Genomic DNA, 23260 nt, shown 5'->3' on the forward strand with positions numbered 1-23260 from the left:
AGGCAGAAAAGACCATCATAAACCTTAAATGTGAAAATGCAGCTGGAGGAGTAAATGATATTTGACCAAAAATGCTCAAACATGAAGATATAATAGTTTTACAGTGGCTACTTAGCATAATTCAGAAAAAAAAAAGTAGGAGAGGGGGAGAATAAAACTGAATGTGAAAATTACAGAGGAATTTCCTTATTAACTTTCAGGTAAAATTTATGCAAGCACACTTGACAAGAGGCTAAGAAAACTTGTGGAAGAGAAACATGGAGAAGAACAAGCTCGGTTCCATCTTCGCAAATAGGGGTTGTGAGGATTAGATTTCCACTTGACAAATAGTTGAAAAATTGCAGGAATATAATAAGGATCTGTATTTATGTTCAGCAGATCTGGAAAAAGTATATGACAAAGTTCTAATAGTAAAGCTTTTCAAAAATGCAAAAATTATATGGGTAAATGGAATTTTATAAGAGAGAAAATATATACATAGTCTATATTTAAGTCAGTCAGAGCTGAAGAAGTACAGGAAGATAGTATGACTTAAAAATGAGGTGTACAACAAGGGTGCACATTATCTCAACTCCTATTCATTTATATGGATCACATTATGAAAGAAAGTGACATTAAACATAACATCAGGATCGGAGATATCAAACTTTGCTCTTTGTTTTATGTAGATGTTGCACTCCTAAATTTTAGTGTGCAAGTTTCCAGGATTCTTTAACTAAATTGAAAAATAGCTTTAAGAAATTTGATATTAAGATCAGCAATAAAAAAGATGAGAACTATGAAAATAGGTAGAAACACAGAAAACTTCACCTCCATCCTCAATGAAGAATCTATAAAACAAATAAATATTTCAGAAAGCTGAAATGATAAAAACTGAGGCACAATTTTTAGTGAGGATGGCAAATTAAATATGGAAAGAGACAAGAGAATAAGCAAAACTGGTATGGTGGAGAGTCAGATGAATAAATTTACAAAAATGAACAACTGTACACAAAACATTGTTAAAATCTATTTTAACTTATGGATCTGAGAGTGTTGGGTTAGAAATAAAGCAGATGATCAAAAACTATCTTTGAGCAACTGTTTTGTATCCAACTAAAGTCCAAAGAGTCCATAGATATGAGAGGTCTGAGAAAAATTATTACAGCCAACAGATAGCATAACAGAATCATGAAACCTGATACTATCATCATGAAATTCCTGATATATATATATATATATATATACCCTCAAGGGGTGTACAGGATATGATAGTACTACATGACAAATTTACATCATTACTAACTTCCTATCTACAATTTTCCTGAAAATCAGTCTGTTACTTGTCAAGACTACAATATTATCAGATCTTATATTTCTGTCTTCTAAGGCACTTTTTACTGTATCAATCCACCTATATCTTGGTCTTCCTCTGGGTCTTTTTCCTACCAACCTGGCAGAGAACACTTGTTTTGCTAATCTTTACTCTCCCATTCTGCTTAAGTGACCATACCACCTGACATTAGCTCTGCTAATGCATTCCTGGATGCTGACAATATCAAGTTCTTTCCTAATATCCTCATTTTTAATATGATATTGCCATTGATGCCATCTGTTCATGCCCCAAATCTTTCTCAGCTCTCAGTTCTCTGGTCAAGTGTTTCACTTCTACACCAGCTCTCAGATCCATAAGTTAAAATTGGTTTGAATACTGTCTTATATACAGCTAATTTAGTGTTTTGGCTAATTTCTCTCTTATTCCATATAAATTTATTCAGTTGATTTCCTACCATACCAGTTTTGTTGATTCTGTTGTCTATTTCCATATTTAATTTACTATCTTCACTAAAAATTGTGCCTAAGTAGCTAAAATGCTTTACTTGTTTTATAAGTTCTCTATTCACAATGCTGATATTTTCATTGTCTTTGTCTTTTTAATGCTGACCTTCATACTATCTATTACAACAGTTATTCAATTTAGTCAGGGAATCTAGCAGACTTGTAGCGGATTTATTCAGAAGTATAACATCATCCGCATAAAGCAAAGAGCTGACATTAACATCTCCAATTCTGATATCAGGTTTAATATCACTTTCCTTCATAATGTGATCCATACAGATAATGAATAAGAGAGGGGATAATGTACATCCCTGTCTGACACCAGATTTAACATTAAACCACCTTCCTGTACTTCCTTCAATTCTAACTACTGACTTACAACTCAAATAAAGACTAAGTATTACTTAATATAATGCCCCATTAACACCATATAACTGTAGCTTTTGGAACAGCTTCTCTCTTGGCAACTTGTCATATGCATTTTCAAGATTTACAAAACTTAAATACAGATCTTTGTTATATTCCCATGATTTCTCAACTTTGCTGCAAAGTGAAAATCTGATTTGACAGCCTCTATTTGGCCTGAATCCAGCTTGTTCTTCACCAAGCTTCTCTTCCACAATCCTCCTCAACCGTTTCTCAAGTATACTTGCATATATCTTACCAGGAACAGTCAGTAATGAGATGGCTTTGTAATTCTCACATTCAGTTTTATTTCCCTTTTTTTTTATATATGGGTACTATGAGAGCTCTACTCCAATCATCCAGAATCCGTCCCTCTGTCCAGGACTTTCTGAACTATGCAGTGCAGCCACTGTAAGACTTTTTATACCTCCATATTTGAGCATTTTGGTCGAATATCATCTACTCCAGTTGCCTTTCCACATTTCGGGCTTTTTGATGGCTTTTTCTACTTAAAGTATGGATATGTATTCTTGACTGTATGCCTGGTCAGTGCTTTTTACCACTGTGCTGTCATCACTGCTTGTTTCATTTAGCAGTTTTTCAAAGTAATTACTCTATACTTCAAGGATATCTTTTTCTCTTGTTTTCATGTCACCTTTATCATCTCTAATTCCTGTTACAGCACTATTTCCTCCATTTTGAGCTTCTTCAACAACCTCCAGAATATCTTATCACCTTCTTGATATATTTTTTCTATGTTCTTGCTAAAGCCCTCCCATGACTTTTGTTTAGCCAATTTTACACAGTGATTAGCTTTCTTAATTTGTCTCTGTATTCTCTAAGAGCACAAGCTGAATTATTTGCCAGGAACTTTTGATATGCTTTATCCTTTTCTTTCACTGGCTCTTTAACTTCCTGTGTCCACCATGGAGTTCTGATTTTTCTATTCTTGCAGACAACTTCACCACATACCTCTCTGGCTGAATGAATGAGTGTTTTCTTCAGGGCTTGCCACTGAATCTCCAAGATTTGGTTCCTCGTCTTAAACTCTTTCATTTTTTCTTGGATAATGTTTGAGTATTTTAGTGTACAGTTCACATCTGAGAGCAGTTCAACTTTTATTCGCTTTAAAACTTTCTTACATGTTCTTCAATTCAATATGAAATTCAATTTTATCCTGCTCAAGACTAAATGGCAATCACTTCCAATTTCAAATCCTCTGTACACTCTGGTGTCCTGCACCAGTGGGAAAATATCACTAACAACAACATAGCCAATGAGACTTTTCTTATTCCTTGCCTCTTCTCTCTATGTGAATTTGTGCACATTTTTATGTTGCAACATGGTGTTAGTAATAACCAGTCCATGTCCTGAGCAGAAATCCAACAGGTATTTGCCTTTATTATTAGCTTTGCTCTTTCCTCCAAATTTTCCCAAAATATTTTTGTATGTCTGACAATCATTTCCCACTCTGCTATTTAGATCCTCAACAAGGACCAACTTTTCCTTTTTCATTGTGTCAGTTGCTTTCTCTAAAGCCTCAAAAAATTCCTCCACTTCTACCTCAATAGAACCTTCTGTGGGACCATAGGCACAAATAAGTCTCATTGTCCATTTTCCCACATCACTCTACTTGACACTGCTTGCCATTCAAAAAGATTAGCCTTGTATTTAGTGTTGAATATACTATGGCTACTTCTTCTTTTCATTGATTGCCATTGCCTGAATATAACATTTTGTATTTATTGCTCAGAAAAGATCTCACCAGTTTTTGTCTTTTTTGTTTCCATCACCTGTATTATGTTGATCTCTTACTTATCCAATTCCTTGGCTGGCTCCATTTCTTTGCCATTCAGGCTTCTTATGTTGATAGTTCCAATCTTGAACTGTTGTGATGTTGAGTTGGAGTAAATTTTAGGATTTGTTCCAGTAGCTGACTTTTTGCTGTTTGCCCTGGTGAAAACAACAGGGGCCTTGTTTAACTGGGCAATGCCCCAGCCAGCATGAAATTCTGTCATGTTGTACCATCATTTGAAATTTTGGTTTAAGCCAAAAAGAATACAATTTGGTCGGCTAAATCTCAAATTGCCAGTCCATCCTCGTCTGTTCAGTATCCAGGTGGATACCTAACAGGGTGCACCATGAGAAGGTGAGGATTGGACATTAGGTCAGAAGCCCTGGTCGGTTCTCCCTATTCCTTTGAAGGCTATGTGGAGGTCTCCTCTCAGTTATATAGCTTTGACCCTTAAGCATCCCATGATTAGGTTTACAGTATTATTATTAATCTCCTATCAACAATTTTCTTCCAAATCAATCTATTACTTGTGAGCACTCTAATATTGTCATATCTAACATTTTGTGCTTCTAAGGCACTTCTGACCGAATCAGTCCACACATACCTTGGTCTTCCTCTGGATCTCTATTCTGCCATCTTGGCATCAAACACCTGTTTCACTAATCTTTCTTCACCCATTCTATTTAAGTGGCCATACCACCTTAGATTAGCTCTGCTGACACATTATTGAATGCTAATAATGTCAAGTTTCTTCCTAATATCTTCATTTTTTTTAAATATGATTCTGCCATTGATACCATCAGTTCTCTCCCGTAATTTTTCTCAGAACCCTCATATCTGTAGTCTCTAGTCTTTGATCAAGTGCTTTATTTCTAACTCAACTCTCAGATTCATAACTTTAAACTGGTCTAAACACTGTCTTGTATACTGCTAGTTTGATGTTTTGGTTAATTTCTCTCTTATTACATATAAATTTATTCAGCTGGATACCCACCATACCAGCTTTGCTTATTCTGGTGTCTATTTCCAGATTTAACCTGCCATCTTCACTAAAAACTGTGCCTGAATATTTTACTTGTTCTATAGGATCTCTATTCAGACTCTAACTGAAGTTTTTCTATGCTTCTGCCTATATCCACAATTTTGGTCTTTTTATTGCTGATTTTCATGTCAAATTTGTTACAGCTGTTATTCAATTTAGTTAGTGAATCTTGGAGGCTTGCACTAGATGTGCTTTATGCAGATGTACAATATCATCTGCATAAAGCAAAGAGCTAAGTTTGACATCTCCAATTCTAATATCAGGCTTGATTCCACTTTCTTTCACAATGTGATCCATATAGATGATAACTCGAATTCTTGTCTTGCCCCCCCCCCACCGATTTTACATTCAAACCATCTTCCTGTGTTTCTTCAATTCAAACTGCTGACTGACAACTTAAATACAGACTATGCATTGCTTTGTATAACATTGCATTCACTCCATTATATGGAGTGAATGGAACGCCAGCCTGGTTGGCCGAGTGATTAGAGTATTCGCTCTCCAGTCAAAAGGCTGCAGGTTCAAATCCCACCTTGGGCATGGATGTTTGTAAAAATACTGGTGGTGGGCAGTGGATGGCTTTGGTAGTTGCGGTTCGTTGTAGTTGGTGGATTGTGAGTGGTGGAGACAGAGATGGGCCCTCCCTTGATGAGCCATTGGGCTCCCTGGAAGTATCATGTAATAATAATAATTGTAGTGTTTTGAAAAGCTTTTCTCTGGACACCTTGTCACATGCCTTTTCCAGATCTACAAAACTAAAGTACAGATCCTTGACATATTCTCACGATTTCTCAACTATTTGTATTAAAGTGAAAATCTGATCTTGACAACCTCTATTTCACCTGAACCCAGCTTCCTGTTCTCCAATTTCTCTTCCACAATCTTTCTCAACCTCTTTTCAATTATGCTTGCATAATCTTATCTGGAACACTTAGTAGAGAAATTCCTCTGTAATTTTCACTTTTATTCCCTTTTTTATAGATGGATACTATGACAGCTCTATTCCAATCACTGGGAATTCGACCTTCTTACTTTCGGTCCTCTGAATTATGCAGTGCAGCCACTATAAAGCTTTTATAACTCCATACTTAAGCATTTCTGGTTGAATATCATCTAGTCCAGCTGCCTTTCCACATTTTAAGTTTTTGACAGCTTTTTCTACCTCAAGGAATGATATGTATTTCTCTTTGCATTCCTTGAAAATTTCTAACCTTAAAAATTTACTAGTATGGTTCTGTCACTGCTTCGTTCATTTAACAGTCTTTCAAAGTAATTATTCCAGACATTTAGGATATACTCATCTTCGGTTTTCATGTCATCTTTATCATCTTTGGTTCCTTTTACAGCACTCTTTCCTCCATTTCTAAGTTTCTTCAATAGCCTCCAGAACATTTTGCCACCTTCCTGATATTTATTTTCCATACTCTTACCAAAGTATTCCCATGATTTTTGTTTATCTACTTTTACACACAGCTTAGCTCTCTTACATGCTTCTCTGTCTACGTATTTGCTAGGAGCTTTTTATAGGCTTTCTTCTTTTCCAGAAATGATTCATTGTGTCAAACGTGGTGCTCTTATTTTTCTATCCTTGCAGACAACTTCACCACATACCTCCCTAGTTAAATCAATCAATGTCTTCTTCAGAGTTTGCCACTGAGACTCCAAGGTTTGTTTCTTGTTTTCAATTTGTTTCATTTTTTTCTTCAATAATGTTTGTATAGTTGAGTCTACAATTTACTTATAAAAGCTGCCCAACTTTAATTATTTTTAAAACTTTCTTACATACTATTCTTTTTAATGTGATATCCATTTTTATCCTGCTTAGTACTAATTAAATGGTCACTTCCAATTTCAAATCCTCCGTAAACTCTTGTATCCTGAATGAATATGAAGATATCACTATCAACAATGATATGTCAATGAGGCTTTTCTTATTTCTTGTGTCTTCTCTCCATGTGAACTTGTGCACATCTTTATGTTGAAACATGGTGTTATAATAACCTAGTCTGTGAACTGAGCAGAAGTCCAGTAAATACTTACCATCAGTGCTTCAAGGTGCCGGTACTCACCATGAAGATGTTATTACACCAACTTCCACACTTTTAACATATCCTCAGATATACCCTCGTTGTCTCTAGATCGCTTCTTGTTTTTGGAAGCAACTGCAGAATGACGACCTTGGAGCAGCCATGAATCCATATATTTACCAGGGTTGAAATGAGTGAGAGGAAGTCCTACTGTCCTGATGAACATCACTGCAGAAGTTGTCCGTACAGGCAGAGATGACCTAGATGAAGTTACTATAAGATTCATCCGAGAGAAACCCCTTTCACATTCACTAGAAGACACTGCAATTGTGCAAGTGTGCTTTGGAGGAAGCAGTATGTCTGGGACTTTATTTTCTTGAAGATATTCTCAGAAACCATATGAACTGCTTCTCTTTCATTTAAGCAAAATTTGCATGCTAACTTTTTAATTTCAGCTTCACCAAATGCCAGATGCTTCCTTCCTAGGATTTTCTGGCCAATACTTGGAATCTAAAATCTTAGCACATTCAGGCAAATCAGCATCATCTCATTCAAGTAGTTGCTTTCCAACAGCTTCTTTCAGACTTTCATAGAAAGCAGATGAACTTCTTTCAGGACTGTGTCTTTCATTTTTGTGGACCTCAATCCCTTTGAACTTCATGTTCTTCTGACTTGAAGAGAAATACTGCAGTGGGACCAGGATTTTCAATTCTTTCTTTAAAAAGTTGAACTGTATTCTTTATATTCCTGTCTGCTTTGTAAAAGTCAATATTTCTCTCTTGTAAATCTAGACTTAGTTCACTAAGTTCTTAAAGGCCCTCATAAAGAAAGCAATCTGTTTTGCTTCTTCTTCTGCTATCTCCTTTTGCTCATAGAAAGTGATGGACAAGGGCTTCAAAGTTTTGCCACACTGCAGAAACAGTGTGAGTGCTTAAAATTCTGCCAATTTTAAGAAGTTGAAGTTCTAGAGTCGCTGCACATTCCTGTAGTTCCCTAGCATTTCTAGGTGAAGCATGATAAGTTACATAAAGTTTATCCATGAAACTCTTAACGCGATTCATTTCTGCCACATTGTTTCACTGTGTCACTAACAGACAATTCAAGGCGATGGCCAGCACAATGCCAGAAAATAACACTAGGAAACTTCTCTTGCATTAGCCTCCTTATACCATTATGCACACCAAACAACATGGCTGCACCATCACAAGTTACAAACAATAAATACTCCTTTAAGTAATCTTCAGATAATCCTAAGCATTCAAGGTGACTAATTAAGGAGTTTAGAATTCCTCTAGCAGTTACATCTGATGATTCAATCAAATTTAGGAAAAGACTCACAGGAGCCAAAAGTTAAGGAAGAACTACGCGAACAATATCAGTCAATGTTGTTGTGTTACTCACAGTTGTCAATTCATCAATAAGTAACGATAGTTTGTTCTTGGAGTTCACTATATTGTCTATTAATGTTTTTCTCATTTCATTTGCGATATGGCTCACAATGTTAAAGCAAGCATTTGCAGAATGAAGAATATATCCCATGTTTAGGCCATTAAGTTCCTGTAAATTTATTTCGTCTTCAAAGTTGTTAAATGACTGATTTCTCCTCGCAAATTTGTAAGCAGTTCAAAACACTTTTCCTGTTATGTCTTTATTATGAGCCAAAGTATTTAGGAAAACTTTCTCTAATGTTTCATTTTTTTGCTTCAGATTTTACTTTTTGGCACGCTTTGTGCCTGCACTCTCCTTATGATCGAAAATCTTTTTTCTTAATGACATTAACTATTGTTTGCAAGATTCTCCAAAATGACTGATTTTACCATTTGCCCACTAAACTGAAATTTTCGTTCCCATGTGTTTATCGACGGCAAGAATTCCGACATCACAACACACTTTACAGTCTAACATTTTCTTCTTGACATACAGCCATTCGTTTCTCTCGCAGAAGTCATTTTTCTGCAAAAGTATCCAACATTCAGGCCAATCATTACCAGAATCTACTTCCTTTTGACCACTTGGATCTTCGGTCTTGGTTTCGCGATCCTCTTCACTACGTGTAGTTTTGGTGCTAGTTTTCTGTTTTACAGGATCACAAGTAGATTCAACAATTTCTGCTTCTTCAGCCTTCCTTTTTTACTCATTGGCATAAAGCAACTACTTATTTTACTCATTTTGAATAATGATTTAACTTAGATTAATTCAAAACTCAAGTGAACACCTGCCTGTTGCAGAGTGAATATAGAACTCATAAACTGATATTGGAAGCAATCGGAAGTGAACACAACTTCCTGTTTCTGGTCGGTACCAACCTATGAAACAGGAAAGCAGGGTACAAACTTATGAGTAATCAAAACTGAAAATTCAATTCGTGAACACAGTACCATCTAGTGAAATATTTATAATACATTTTGCTGTGAATAAATCACAAATTTTTCAAAACTTTAAGAAAAAAGGTGCCGGTACTGCGTACCATTGCATACCACCAGAAAAAAAGCACTGCTTACCATTATTATTAGCTTTGCCCTTTTTCTCAAATTTTCCCAAAATGTTCCTATATGCCTGTGGGATTCATTTTCTGCTCTGCTGTTCAGATCTTCAACAAGGGCCATTTTTTACATTTTCTTTATGTCAGCTGCCTGTTCTAATGACTCAAAAATTTTTCCACTCCTTCCTTGGAAGAACCTTCTGTGGGACCAGCACAAATAAGTTTCATTCTGCATGTCTCCATTTTGAAGTTTGCCCCACATAACTCTACTTGAACTGCCTTCCAATCAAGAAGTTTATTTTCATGTTTGGTGTTGAATGCTATCACTACTCCTTCCTTTCATTAATCATTATTGCCTGAAAATAACATCCTATACTTATTTAGTAAGATCTCACCTGTTTTTGTGTTCTTTGTCTCAGTAATGCCAATTATGTCCACATGGTACTTTTCCAATTCTTCTGCAAGTTCAATTTCCTTTCCATTAATACTCCTTATATTGATGGTTCCTATCTTTAGTTCTTCTGATATTAGGTTTATTCTTCTTCTTCTAGATGTTGAGTTGGAGCTTGTTCCAGTAGCTCACTCTGTAAATCCTAGTTCCCTGATGAAAACACCAGGGGCCTTGTTTAACTAGGCGATGCCCCTGCCAGTATGAAATTTCATCATCATATGCATTTGTAGTTTAAACCAATAGACCAAATACAATTTTGTCAGTTCAGTCTCAAATTGCCAACCCATCCTCATCCGTTCAGTATCCAATTCACCAAGTGAAGTTGAGGATTGGACATTAGGTCAGAAGCCCCAGTTGGCTCTCTGCATTCCTGAAAGACGATGTTGAGGTCCCCTCCCAGTTATTTTGGCTTTGACCCTTAAGTGACCTTGTATATTACTGTATTACATACAAATGTACTTATTAAGACAAAGAATAAATTTAGTGACTAAATTTATTCTTTGACTTAATTTTGAATTTTTATCTTTGAATTTTGACTTAACTGAGTAGTTAAGTCAAAATTCCTGTTATCCATTTCATTCATATCCAGGTAGCTAAAATATATTGATGACATATTTGCCATATGACAGTGAAAATCTGGGTTTGGTTTCTCTCACAAAAATGCCCTTATATAAAATTCAATAGTAAGAAGGAAAATAACATACTATACTATAAAATTTCTGAAAGAGTCATGATGCTCCTAAAACTGCTTAAAATAGTAAAGAAAAATTTTTGGCAAATGGAACAGTCTCTATTAATGAATAGCCTAGTTATTACAAAGGGACTGCTCCATTGCAAAAAATCGCTTAGCCCTCTCTTTCCCAACATACTACTATGTCCTGGTAATCAGAGAACTAAATGATATGTGCAGACACATACACTGTCAAAAACTTCATCATTGCATTTATTCTTTCCACTTTGTCAGCAAGAACTGCAACCAAGCTTCACAAATAATGGATACAAAGTTGGAGATAAAGAGTATTCAAGGAGACCAGATGAATCAACTTATAAAAATAAGGAATAATTCAGCTATGCATTTTATAATTAGCAGATATCTATGCTGTTATTGATTATTTAGATATTTCTTACATTTTGATATTACTGCAGATATTTTTTCTCTTCCAGCAATGGAAGACTGCAATCGACTGTGTAGATTTGCCAGACTATCAATAACCTGAAGAAACAGAAAGAATAACATTTTTAAAAATATATTATTTAAATAATTATCAATAAATATGTGTTTCATTTTTTATATTATATAAAAGTGAAACTTAATTTACTTATGTTGCTATTTTTTTCAGTTCAATATTTCTGAGATGGAGTACAAAAGTCTGATAAATGATATATTTATCAGATTTTTTTTATCAGATATTTATCATAATTAATATATTTATAAACTGCAAAATAATAACATTTAGGTACTTACCTAAATGTTATTATTAATCAGCTGGCAGCAACTCTTAATTTGTAACTTGGTGGTTTACTTTGCACATGAGAATAATGGTAGCCAAATGTATTAAATATAAGATAGTATACCAGGTATCCTATCTAGGTACCCAACTCAGTTTAAAGGTACTAAAAAAATAAATAAAAATTAAAAATTAAAATTTACATGGTGTTCTTTGTATTCAGTATATCCAGTATATTCTAAAAAGCATACATATGTTATCATTAGTCTATAACCTGTTATCAAATAATAAAATGCAGGTAAACTGAATCCAACTTAAATAACTGTATATAAATTTTAGTTCTGTATTCTTGCAGATCATCATAAGCCAGCCAGCTTTTTCAGCAAACTATGTTGCAGTAACATCAGCAGTATAAAACACAATCATATTGAAAGATACATGGATCTGTTCTATAAAACTGACACAATGCAAGAAGCCCAGCATTATGTAACAGTATTTTTTTAAGTTCAATTTGAGATACATACAACTTAAAACAAGAAGAATTTAAGATTTATCCTTCTAAGAATTTAAGAATAAAATGATTTCTGCAGCAGATGATGAAATGCAAATAAAAATCTCATTTTTCAGTAAAAATTAAGGATCCACAACTAGAACAGGAAGCAATTAACAGAGGTAACAGAATCATGGTTATACTTTTTTTTTTTATCATATATGTGAACACTATAACACTTATAAATGCTAAATTCTAAATTAACAGAATGCGAAAGTATGACAAAATGTGTTTGCAGATAATCAAGTTTCCTAGTATAATAAATTTAGTTTAATACTGAGGTAAGGTAGTGCAACACCAGGCAACTCCGAGCAAAGGTGGACCAAGCTCTCATCACTCCTTGTCTCAGTATCTCCCATAATGCAAAGCACATCTCCCTGCGGACATGTATACTGCTATGCATTGGCCCTTCCCTTAATGCATAGCAGTATACATGTCCACAGGGAGATGTGCTTTGCATTATGGGAGATACTGAGACAAGGAGTGATGAGAGCTTGGTCCACCTTTGCTCAGAGTTGCCTGGTGTTGCACTACCTTACCTCAGTCCTGAAGATATTTAGATATTTTCAGGTGCAAACTTTGTTTGCTTACACTTGGATAAAGGATTAAACTAAATTTATTATAGTCTAACCAAGTGAAAAATAAACTTCCAACAAGTTTCTTAGTAATTTCCAAAGATGACTAAACAATTAACCCACAATTTAAATATAATTGCAACTAGATGGAACATGGAAATATAAACATGAAAGACAAATATTTTAACCTTTTAAAGGAAAGAACAAGTATTAGAAAAATGATAGGTTTGGATATAGTTTATCAGTTGAAATGGAACAATCATGTGGATGTAATGGGCGAAAAATTATTTTAAAACCAATTATGCTCTACAAACTGAGGACCAATAACACTTGGATCAAATGCAGTGCAGAGATCAAAGGAAAATGTCGAAACAATAAACAAAAAAGAAGTGTGATGAGAACGACTAATTATGGAATATGACATTTTAAAAGTATTATCCCATCTAGCAAGCAAGAATGGCTGAGCTTGAACCACGCAGAGAGCAGCCAAAGAGAAAAATAGATGGGAGATCCATGGCCAACCTCCTGGATGGCACTTGACTGGACAGGAAAACAAACAGTGGAATGTGGGTGAAAACACAGTGTTTAGTTCTGATGCATACTATTTGAGAAACGGAGAAAAAAATAAATATTCGGATTTCTCTATCGACGCCAATGAGGTGAACACACAGTACTTTACTTATGCAAAATATCAGAGGTATCTGATATTTCTAATACCAATTTTGGAATTCGTTTTAACAGAAAAATTTCCAAACTGAATATTATTTAAATACGTATTTACAATTAAAATTAAAATTCGGCCAACTTTTTTATATATCGAAACAGAGAAGACTGAATTTAGTAGGCTAGGTGGAATTAAACAATATAATAATAAAGGATTACTAATAAAATAACTATTTAGATGAAATTTGTAGCAATGATAATATTGGTGAGAAAAACGTACCGGAGTGTACAAGGATGCATTTATATCTCCTCCTCCAAATATACGTTTTTCTAGAGATTCTAATCTTCTCTCAAGTACAGATGCAGGATCATTATAATCAACCATTTTATAATTTTAATTTAACTAAGAATTATACAGTACAAAACAGAATAAATAAATTACATATGACATCAAACACACAAGTGTACGTGCGTGTATGCTTGCGCGCCCTCTAAAGCAAAATTTCAAACTTTTAATGACTCGTCCGAACTACAAAATATTTTCGGAAATCCACAGACAGGATTTTTTAAAAATTAAAATACACTAACCTAGAATTTATCCTCTCCTACTTTAACTCCGTTTATTTTACAAAGGGATAGGAGATGCTCCTTTAGCCATTTTTTAACTTCTATTTTTGAAGACAGCAGGCAACTAACCTTCATTTTCCAGCCCTTTACTAACAGTGAGAGAGAGAGAGAGAGAGCTGCCTCCACCTTGTGATCTTAAATTCCAATACTGTAGGAGGAAAACCAAAGTTTTATCGATTTTATTGAGTTGCTGGATTAAAAACCCAAGTTTAAGGGAAAAATCTATTTCTGGTGGCAAAGATGTACTAATAGCGACCAATTATTACACAGTTTGTCGGACAGCCCAGTGCCTTGAAAAAAATGCCATTTCCACAGTACTAAACTATCAATCTAGAATTTACTGGAATTGAAATTATTATTATTATTATTATTATTATTATTATTATTATTATTATTATTATGCAAGCATCTCTACAGAGTCAGAAGATATCGCACGAAGTCAACGCTATTCACACAGTTCACACAGTTCACACAGTACCTATCATGTCTTAAATTCATTTGCTGTCAGACTGCTCATAACCACATATGGCAATCCATCACAGTCATTCATCACTACTGAAGCAAAAAAGTAACCTTTCCCTTCTTACACAACATCCAGGGATAACTCATTTACTTCTTGATCTCATCATGTATTGAAAAATTTCATTATAAATAAATAAAATAAATAAATTAGCTAATGCTTTTTATTCCCTTATAGGGAGTAGGTGAGGCTTTTTAACTCTATCTTGCTTTTGGTGATTAAGTGGGCAGTTCAATCTCCACAGGTAACAATCAGAAATAGCTGGCCCAAAACAATCACTAATTATAAACGGCAACCGAAGAAGAGACGGGTAAACAGATACTGCCATATCTTGGTACTTAACCCTAACAGGATCTGTTTTTGTGTCAAATAATGTGGGTTCTACGGTCGATTTTCATGAATGTACGGGACGAATAACCCGAGTTCCTTTTATATCAATCTTATAAAATCCCTTAAAAGTTTCTATCATGTTTCAACCCGTTATCTAAAGCTTGCAGTCTACACACTTTCTATCTATCCCCATAAGGGGCATTTCAAATCCCAGGCGATCAAATCTGTGTACAGTAGTCAAGAAGCAGCCAAATCATAGCCTTATTAAAGAGGGATAAATAATAACTTTATCTTTAATAGTGTGCTCTTCAGCATCATCAAAGCAATTCTTTGAGCTTTTTCTACACTTTTACAAATGCTATCTGAAGTTCAATTCCCTGTCAAATATCATTCCATATCCCTAGTCTTATTAGTTTCCTGCAATTGAATGTGAATTTAGTATGCCCAGCAGAATTAAACAATATAACATAAAGGATTATTAAGATATCTATTTAGAAGAAATTTGAAGGAGCAATAATATTGGTGATTCTGAAGTCCATTAATACTACAGGAAAATATGCCTGAATGTATAAATGCACCCTTTATATATACCAATAGTGTAAAAGTAATATGCACAGTATGTAATACCATACAAGTAATACACAGTATGTAATCCATTCATCTCAAAGTGCATAACCATATAACTTTCCATATTGCACTGCGAAGCATTATTCCTGCTAAAATTGCAAATTTATTTAAATCATCCTGCAGGATATCTACATCATCACTTGCATCAGTTATTGCTCTACCAAGTTTTGCATCATCAGCAAACAATTAGATACTTCACTAAATTAATTCCTTATATGATTAATACACAAATTAAACAGCAATAATACAGAGTCATATTATTGATAGTCACCCTGACTCATCTAGATTCTACTCCACCACTTATGGTATCTGTATACCCCAATGTCTCATCGCACTAAACCATCAGCAGAAAGACCATTAAGAGTTTGATATTCGATTGTGGTCTCTTACAATAGAGGAACGTTTTCTACATTTTTGTTCAGTCAATTTCAGATTTTGTATAGGCAAGTAGGCTTTTTCCAGAAATTCAGGGTATTTAAACCCACAACCCCAGAACACAGATCACAAGCTCACACTCTTTCAGACAATAACCTAGAATGTTAGGATTAGAGACCCTGAGATAGTTGAGCTTGTTTGCTATAGGCCTTCTCTGGTTGGCTATGAAATCACTGATAGTCTTAGACTTGCTAACAGTGATTGCTAAGGGTAGAGTTAGCTACCAGTTGACATACATTCAGAAAGTTAGAAATAAAACTTCCCCATATCCCCCTTTGGCATACATCAAGATGTTAGAGGGCTTTTTTCGGATTTCGTATATGTATTTGAAATGCGTATTTCAACTCTCCAGGAGTTGCACTGCAACTCCTGGAGAGTTGAATCCTGATTTAATGCTGCAAAACCTGTGATATGTTTATTTCTAAGTTAAAATTATAACGTGCCAAGTCATATTTACAAACTACTTTTTTAATTGTCAATGTATAGTTAATGTTGGCCCGAGTAGTCTCTTGGTAACTTCACTGAACTCTATATTGCATAAGAATGCCTTATATTTATTTCTGTTTCTTGATCTTTTTTCAGCCTGTTCCAGAGTTAATCGATCTTTCGGACAGGCATGTATCTCTCTCTCTCTCTCTCCTGGAAAACTGAATCATTAATCTGAGAACTCAAAATAGTAGACTCTTAATATTTCTATTAAAAACATAATATCAGCAAGGGAACACAAAATCGTAACAGATAACTGTTCATTATACGTTATTCTATAAATTTCCTTTAGCCACAATCCCAACTAGTAATGATGATGAATCACGAATACTGGCTGCCTATCGATTTCCAAAAATTAGGGCGAAAAGAGGCCTGTCTACTCCTTTTTCGAAATGAGTACACGTTAGAAAAAGTATTGAATATTTAACTATTAATACCATACGGCGAGAGTAGTTTGAAACAGTGCATATTTATCAGAATTTTTCAGCTCTCTCCTTGGACTGTCGTACTGAACTTTCTACGACCTCTAAAACAGCGACTCATTTAAACTGCATATTCAATTTTTTTCTTACAGTTTTATTGAAATATATAATATTAAACTGAAGTATACGGACACATGTATTTACTAAATTGCTAAGTATTGTTAAACTGGAGCAGGATTCTAGCTATGTATTCTTAGTTCACTTATTTACGATAGATTAATAAGCTTTTATGAGTGAGAATCGCATAAAACTAAAATAAAAGTAAAATTCACATCTACAATTTAACTGAAACGTGTAGTTTTATTTCAACTACACTTATTGCGACTAGTTGCTGCATCAAGAAAGAACTTATGCAAATATACAAGGGAGGGGACTGAAAAGTTCTGATAAACACCTAGGACAAAAATGACAATTAAAGCAACTGATATAACCACAAGAAAGCACATATCTTAAAACCCTTTAACCTCCATGATTCCTCAAATTATAAAAATTTGTTCGTTTTCTTTTAGAATATATAAGAAGAGTTGCTTTAATATCATTTTTGTTGTAGGTGTTTATCAGAACTTTTCATCTCTCCCCTCGTATTGTCGTACTGAACTTTCCACAACTCTAAAACATAGCGACTCACTTAAACTGCACATTAAAGTTTTTTCTTTCAGTTTTATTGAAATATATAACATTAAAGTGATGTACACGGACACATGTATGTACAAAATTGCTTAGTATTGTTAAACTTCAGTATACTTCAGAGTTGAAGTGAAGCATAAAATGATATATGTAAACGTAGGTTTCTGTGGTTAAGTAGTTCTGTAGGTAGTTTTCGGTATTGAGACAGCATTGTAATATAAAGAGTTTATTAAAAATAAACAATTAAAAAATCCGACAAGTTTCGTGCGTCGTGACAATTAATTATACATATGTGTAATTAATTGTCAATAAGCTTAGTCCTTATAAGGATGGGCTTAAAGGGGAGAAGCAAGAATGATTTTCATCTTCCCCGTTATCTGTAGAGGACAGTGTAGGGATAATTGAGCTATTAAACCTCTGATCATGGCAAGAGGGTAACAGCAATAGCCGAGCCTCAGTTAGAACTTCATTGGTTACAGCATTGCCATCCATTACCCTCCAAGGGTATTAATCACCGCATCTCACGGTCGATTCTCTCTTCCTCAATAAGCTTATGTTGTCTAAAACGTTTATGTACCATTACCTCTGATGATGTAAGTCTTACGACGCACGAAACTTGTCGGTTTTTAATTATTTATTTTCAATAAATTCTTTATATTAATATGTGGTCTCAATAGCGAAAACTACCTACATAAAAGGGTATAGTTTATAGAGACTACAGAAGTAAATATAATTAATTTTTCTCTTAATGTTAGTATATAAATATCAAACTGTGAATGCCAAGTTTTTTGATCAATTCTTTATTTTTTAAGTATAAAGTTTCCACAAGCCTCTGTAGCCCGTTTGTAAATAGCACTAGGACACCACAAGCAAGTTTCTTCGACTGGTTGCCGAGTCAGTCGATCTTTGACATGGGGGACATGGCGTAGGAGGATGTTTTTTAAGCAAACTCGGTTTCTTAATACTGCAATCAAGAAAATGGACAGTAGAACTCATACTATTTCAGACAATAGTATATAGCTTTAGGGCTAGCTACCAGAATGTGGGGGTAGTTGTCTACTTTCTTCCTCGAATGCCAGTTAAAATCATAATAGTTTTTGACCTCTATCTATGATTGGTTCTCAATTTACAGACAAAAGAATTCTTATAAGCACAGGGCTAAGCACCTTATTTTAGAATTATGGTTAAAAAATCCGAGAATGCTTGAAAGATAGTGGGCGCTTGAGTGCCTGTTCGAACTACTCTTAAACTACTCACAGATCATGACGATGATCTGTGAGTAGTTTAAGTGGGAAGATAGGCTGTTCCTCTGTTTCTCAAAAAAGTTGGCCTTTCTTTAGGATTTTATTCCCTGTGAGTCGGCGGATTTTTTTTAATTCTCCGCCAAATTTAAATAAATAGATAACATCAAAACATTGATATTTATGTAACCTTTGCAAATTACAAATATCGAACCAATACAATACAATACTGTAGCTGATTCGTTGGCATTTTCCGTATTAGTCAATATGCACACAACATGCAAGTCATAACACACCAAAATGTTTTTTTGCATTTCATCAGCATTTTCTTAGACCACTTTTAGAATTATCACTGCAGCATCTCTCTGTGGCATACTATCTTCGACTAGTTACTGAATTATTCGATCTCTATCACTAACAAGCAGATGTTTCTCTGCGAAATTCGAGTTTTAGTTCCATAAGTTTAAGAAAATCGGCTGCAGGATCCACACTATTTCACACAATAAATATAGCGTTAGGATTAGGGACCGCTAGATGGCAACACTTTTCAACCGTCTCTTCATTGGATGCTGCTTATAATTAGTAATAAACTTGGGCTAGGTATCTCAGTTTGTCTATTCATGGAGATTGAACTTCTCCTCAGTCTCCAGAAGTTAGATAGGACTTAAACGACCTCACTTACACGGGAATACAAGGAGTTAGTGGTTTATTTTTCTTCTCATCTACGAAAGGTTACATGCAAACCTTAGCACCTTGTACCACGTGTAAGTTAAGGATTTTATTTATTTATTTTTTTATTAATTATGTATTTATATGTTAAAGATACCAAAAAATTTTATATTTGGTTTTAATCCTTTTTCAAAGAAAGCAAAACAAAGTTTTGCGCGTGAAATATATTAACGCACAGAAGCAAAATTCAGAATCCACGGATTCTGCATTTTGCTTATGCTGTTTATTATTTGATCAATGGCAGATTAACGTTTCTGATTCTGAATTGAGGGACTGGAAAAATACTTTTTCTATTTTAGCTGCGCATGAAAAAAAAAGTCAAAGACATGTTGAAAATTACCATAAGTGGAAAGAATTAGAAATTCGAATAAAAGAAAAGAACAACCATTGATGAAGAGAAAACTTGCTAGTTATTAGAAAAGAGGAGAAACATTGGGTGCAAGTATTAGAACGACTCTTTGCTTTAGTTGAGACGTTAGCTATTCAAAATTTATCATTTCGAGAAACAAATGAGACATTGTTTTCGCATGGAAACGGAAATTTTTTTGAAATTTGTCGAATTTCTAGCCAAGTTTGATCCAATAATGAATGAACATCTTCGAAGAATAAAAGATAAAGATAGATATATGCATTATCTTGGAAAAGATATTCAAAATGAAATAATAAACATCTTCGCCAATGCGATAAAAAATAAAAATTTAGAATCTGTTGTTGCCGCAAAATATTTTTCCATAATTATTGACTGTACGTCCGACATTGGATACACGGAACAAATGAGCATAGTACTTCGATTCGTAGACAGTAGTAATAGCACGGTTTCTATAAAAGAACACTTTTTGGGATATATAGAAATAAAAAATACCACTGGAGAATTTTTTTCAAATGAAATACTAGGAACTCTAGATAAATTTTCATTACCAATACAATATTTACGAGGTCAAGGATACGATAACGGCAGTAATACGAAAGGTGATGTAAAAGGTGTGCAGCGATGAATTTCAAATATTAACCCGAGAGCAATGTATGTACCCTGTAGTTCACATTCATTAAATTTAGTAGTGAATTGCACTGCTAATACTTTAGATGCCACAGCATTTTTTGACGAGGTACATCGTCGTCTATATGTATTATTTATTATTTATTAATAAATTCGTTACTGATTAGGGAAAAAAAAGTTTTTTCTTTTTTTTTGTGTGTATATGCAGCATTCCCACTTAAAATGTTCACCGGCCGCTTTCAAGACAGGTTTCGTAGCTCATACAATGGTTTTCTGTCATCTAGGAGAACAGGTATTAGGATATCTGCTGGACATATCACGTAATTTTGTCCCTTATTGCATCAAGATTTGAAGATGGGTCGTGGTGGAATATCCATTCCCTCAACATATCCCAAACGACGGCATAAAGTGAAATGAGATCAGGAATGCGTGAAGGATACGGGAATTCTGTGAACCTCGAAATAAGCTTTCCGGAGAAGTGTTCTGATAAATAGGCTCTAGAACCACGTGATGTCTAAAGGTTGCTCCGTCCTGTTGGAAAACCTGTGCACAAAATGGAATATTCTTTGCACGACACATCCTATGCAAATCCTGGTGAACGAAACAACACATTCTAGATGTAGCGTTCGCTATTCGAGGTCACGGTTACACAACCCTCTTCAATGAAGTACAGCAATTATGCCATAGCCAGAAACCGCACACTATGCTGTGAAGAGGGTTCTCTTGGACAAATTCAGGTCTCGAGAAACCAAGAAACTGTAGGTTCGTTTGTTTATACTGCTACATGGAAATGCGCTTCGTCCGAGAACCAGACATGACGGAGGAAGAACGGATCCAGGGGCGAATGCTGGTCTTGAAATTCAAGCTTGCTCTTGTTATCATTCAGGGAGTGAAAGGCGTGATTGAAGTCTGATTAGCGGAATAATGAATTACTGACTATTTGAAACTATATATTTAGAAATTTATGTATATTTAATATACAAATACAACATTTATTTTAAAATGATATTCTATCTTTTTCAATTTAGTTACTTGAATGCATATGCTACCCTACCGTTCTTCTTTCTGAACTGGTCAATAACATCGTCATGAAAAGTTGGATGTAACTTAATTTTCCCAAGAAACACGCACACTTGTAAAGGCTGGCTGAAGTTCACTGGCTAGAGCTACTTTGACTACGTGTGACCTTGTGTTTAAAACGACGTGAAGGGAGCAGAAATGGCTATGCGCGCGCATGAAATCACAGTGCTGCAGCGAGGACCTGGAAGCTCCCACAACCGAGCAAGCCAAGGTAGCTTTGACTAGACGAGCAAGCATCGGCCTTCGACGATGCTTGCACAATGCAAAGTTCAATTATTGCCGCGCAAGCTTAAGACATCTTCTGTCTACAAAAATAAAAGCCTAAATGGAATGCTTATAAATGCATGCATTTATTAACAAATAAATATTACTTCTTTCTCAATTAATGAGCTTGCGCAGCAAGCATGGAGAATTCACCACTGGACGGATCTTCACAGACATTGGCCAGCACGCCTATACAGTATTCCCACCGTGCAGGATGATCCGTTGTTGTTAAATACTGACCCACCATAAGGCAATGATGACACTTTTTTGTTGGGACACGCTTACGGAAACGACGAAGAAACTTGCCAACTCCGTATGAACGAAATGATGCTCAATAAACGTCTTTTCTTCCAAAGGCAGCACCAATGCTACAGCTAAATGTAATGGTATAGACTCTACAGGTGCTCTTCTATTAATGTGCATGCAGTTGAACAGAATCATAGCGCGTGTACTGAAGGGAGGTGTCGAAGTTCAATCCTTTTTTTTTTTTTGGGACCATACCATACTATTAAAGGACGGTAATTCTTTTTCGTTCTTTCCGTGATAAAACTGTTTGATACAGTTTGATAAAACTGTATGTCACCATAACTATTCACCATACAGTAAGAGTGCCAAAGTTAGACTGGCCATCTATAATAAATGATTTCCGAACCATCGAGACGAAAAATTTTTGCAATATGGTGTTCATCAATGGGAACTGCTTATCAGCATTGGCTGCATCATCCCATTGAAAGAGCTGTAAGTGTAGCCATGATTCACCATTATCAACATTTCCCTTAAAATGTCATTGTCGCAGTTGTTCAAAGCAAATATCAGCAATTTTGTTTCATATTTTTGTTCCTAATTTTAACTATAAAAAAAACAGTGGGGGAAATATATCCATTGAATAGCTTATATATACAGTATATAATTTTTTTCTCTAATGCAATTTTTATTTCATTTCATACATAACATATGATAACACCGAATGTTTTAAAAACGAAAGTACAAATAAATAAGGACTTGCAAATTTCCTTCATATATTACTAATTTAGAGAATATTTTCGAACTGTTTTGTCTCCTACGAATCATCAAGAACAATGTTGGTCTACAACAAAATGAAAAGGAAAGAAGTTATGAGTATAATTGTTATTTAGTAAGACTGAATACGTGCAATATTTAAATAAATATTACAAATTACTGGGTTATATTACAAAATAAACCCCCATAACTGGGGTTATATTTTATTCATTTTATTTTAACTTACAATATTATTACTAACTTAAAACTAAGTTAATTCTGGGTTTAACAGGATAAAACTATTGATAGCGTCAATTTACTGATAAACGGATAATACTATGGCATGATGGATTGAAGCACATTGGCCTTTTATTCATCGTTAGATTGAGAAGATAATACACCTGTGGTGGATGGTTTAGTGGGCATTATCGCTCGCCCTTTGAGGGCAGATAGATTTGTGATAAATATTAGTTGAGCAAGACTGCTTTTTGGGTGTCTGTGTTTGTAGCTGTCTTTTTCATTGCATTCACTTGCTTGTAGGGTCAGTGGAACAGGGTGGT

At 34.7% G+C, this 23260-nt stretch overlaps 1 protein-coding gene across 1 annotated transcript in view; it reads right to left on the reverse strand.

Annotated features, from left to right (window-relative positions):
- The window catches only part of LOC150097642 (dynactin subunit 3-like), a 58820-nt gene extending 45095 nt beyond the window's left edge, over positions 1–13725 (reverse strand). Inside the window, exons 1-2 of the mRNA XM_090407074.1 lie at positions 13537–13725; positions 11149–11233 (exon numbers count right to left, since the gene is read on the reverse strand). Coding sequence (XP_090263200.1) covers positions 11149–11233; positions 13537–13641 — 190 coding nt within the window. The 5' untranslated portion in view covers positions 13642–13725. The remainder of the gene's footprint in view (positions 1–11148; positions 11234–13536) is intronic.
- Positions 13726–23260: the final 9535 nt, after the last annotated feature.

This window comes from Typopeltis vanoorti, chromosome 17, assembly GCF_054136105.1.
Source record: "Typopeltis vanoorti isolate ZY-2024b chromosome 17, IOZ_Tvanoo_1.0, whole genome shotgun sequence".
Taxonomy (NCBI): domain Eukaryota; kingdom Metazoa; phylum Arthropoda; class Arachnida; order Uropygi; family Thelyphonidae; genus Typopeltis; species Typopeltis vanoorti.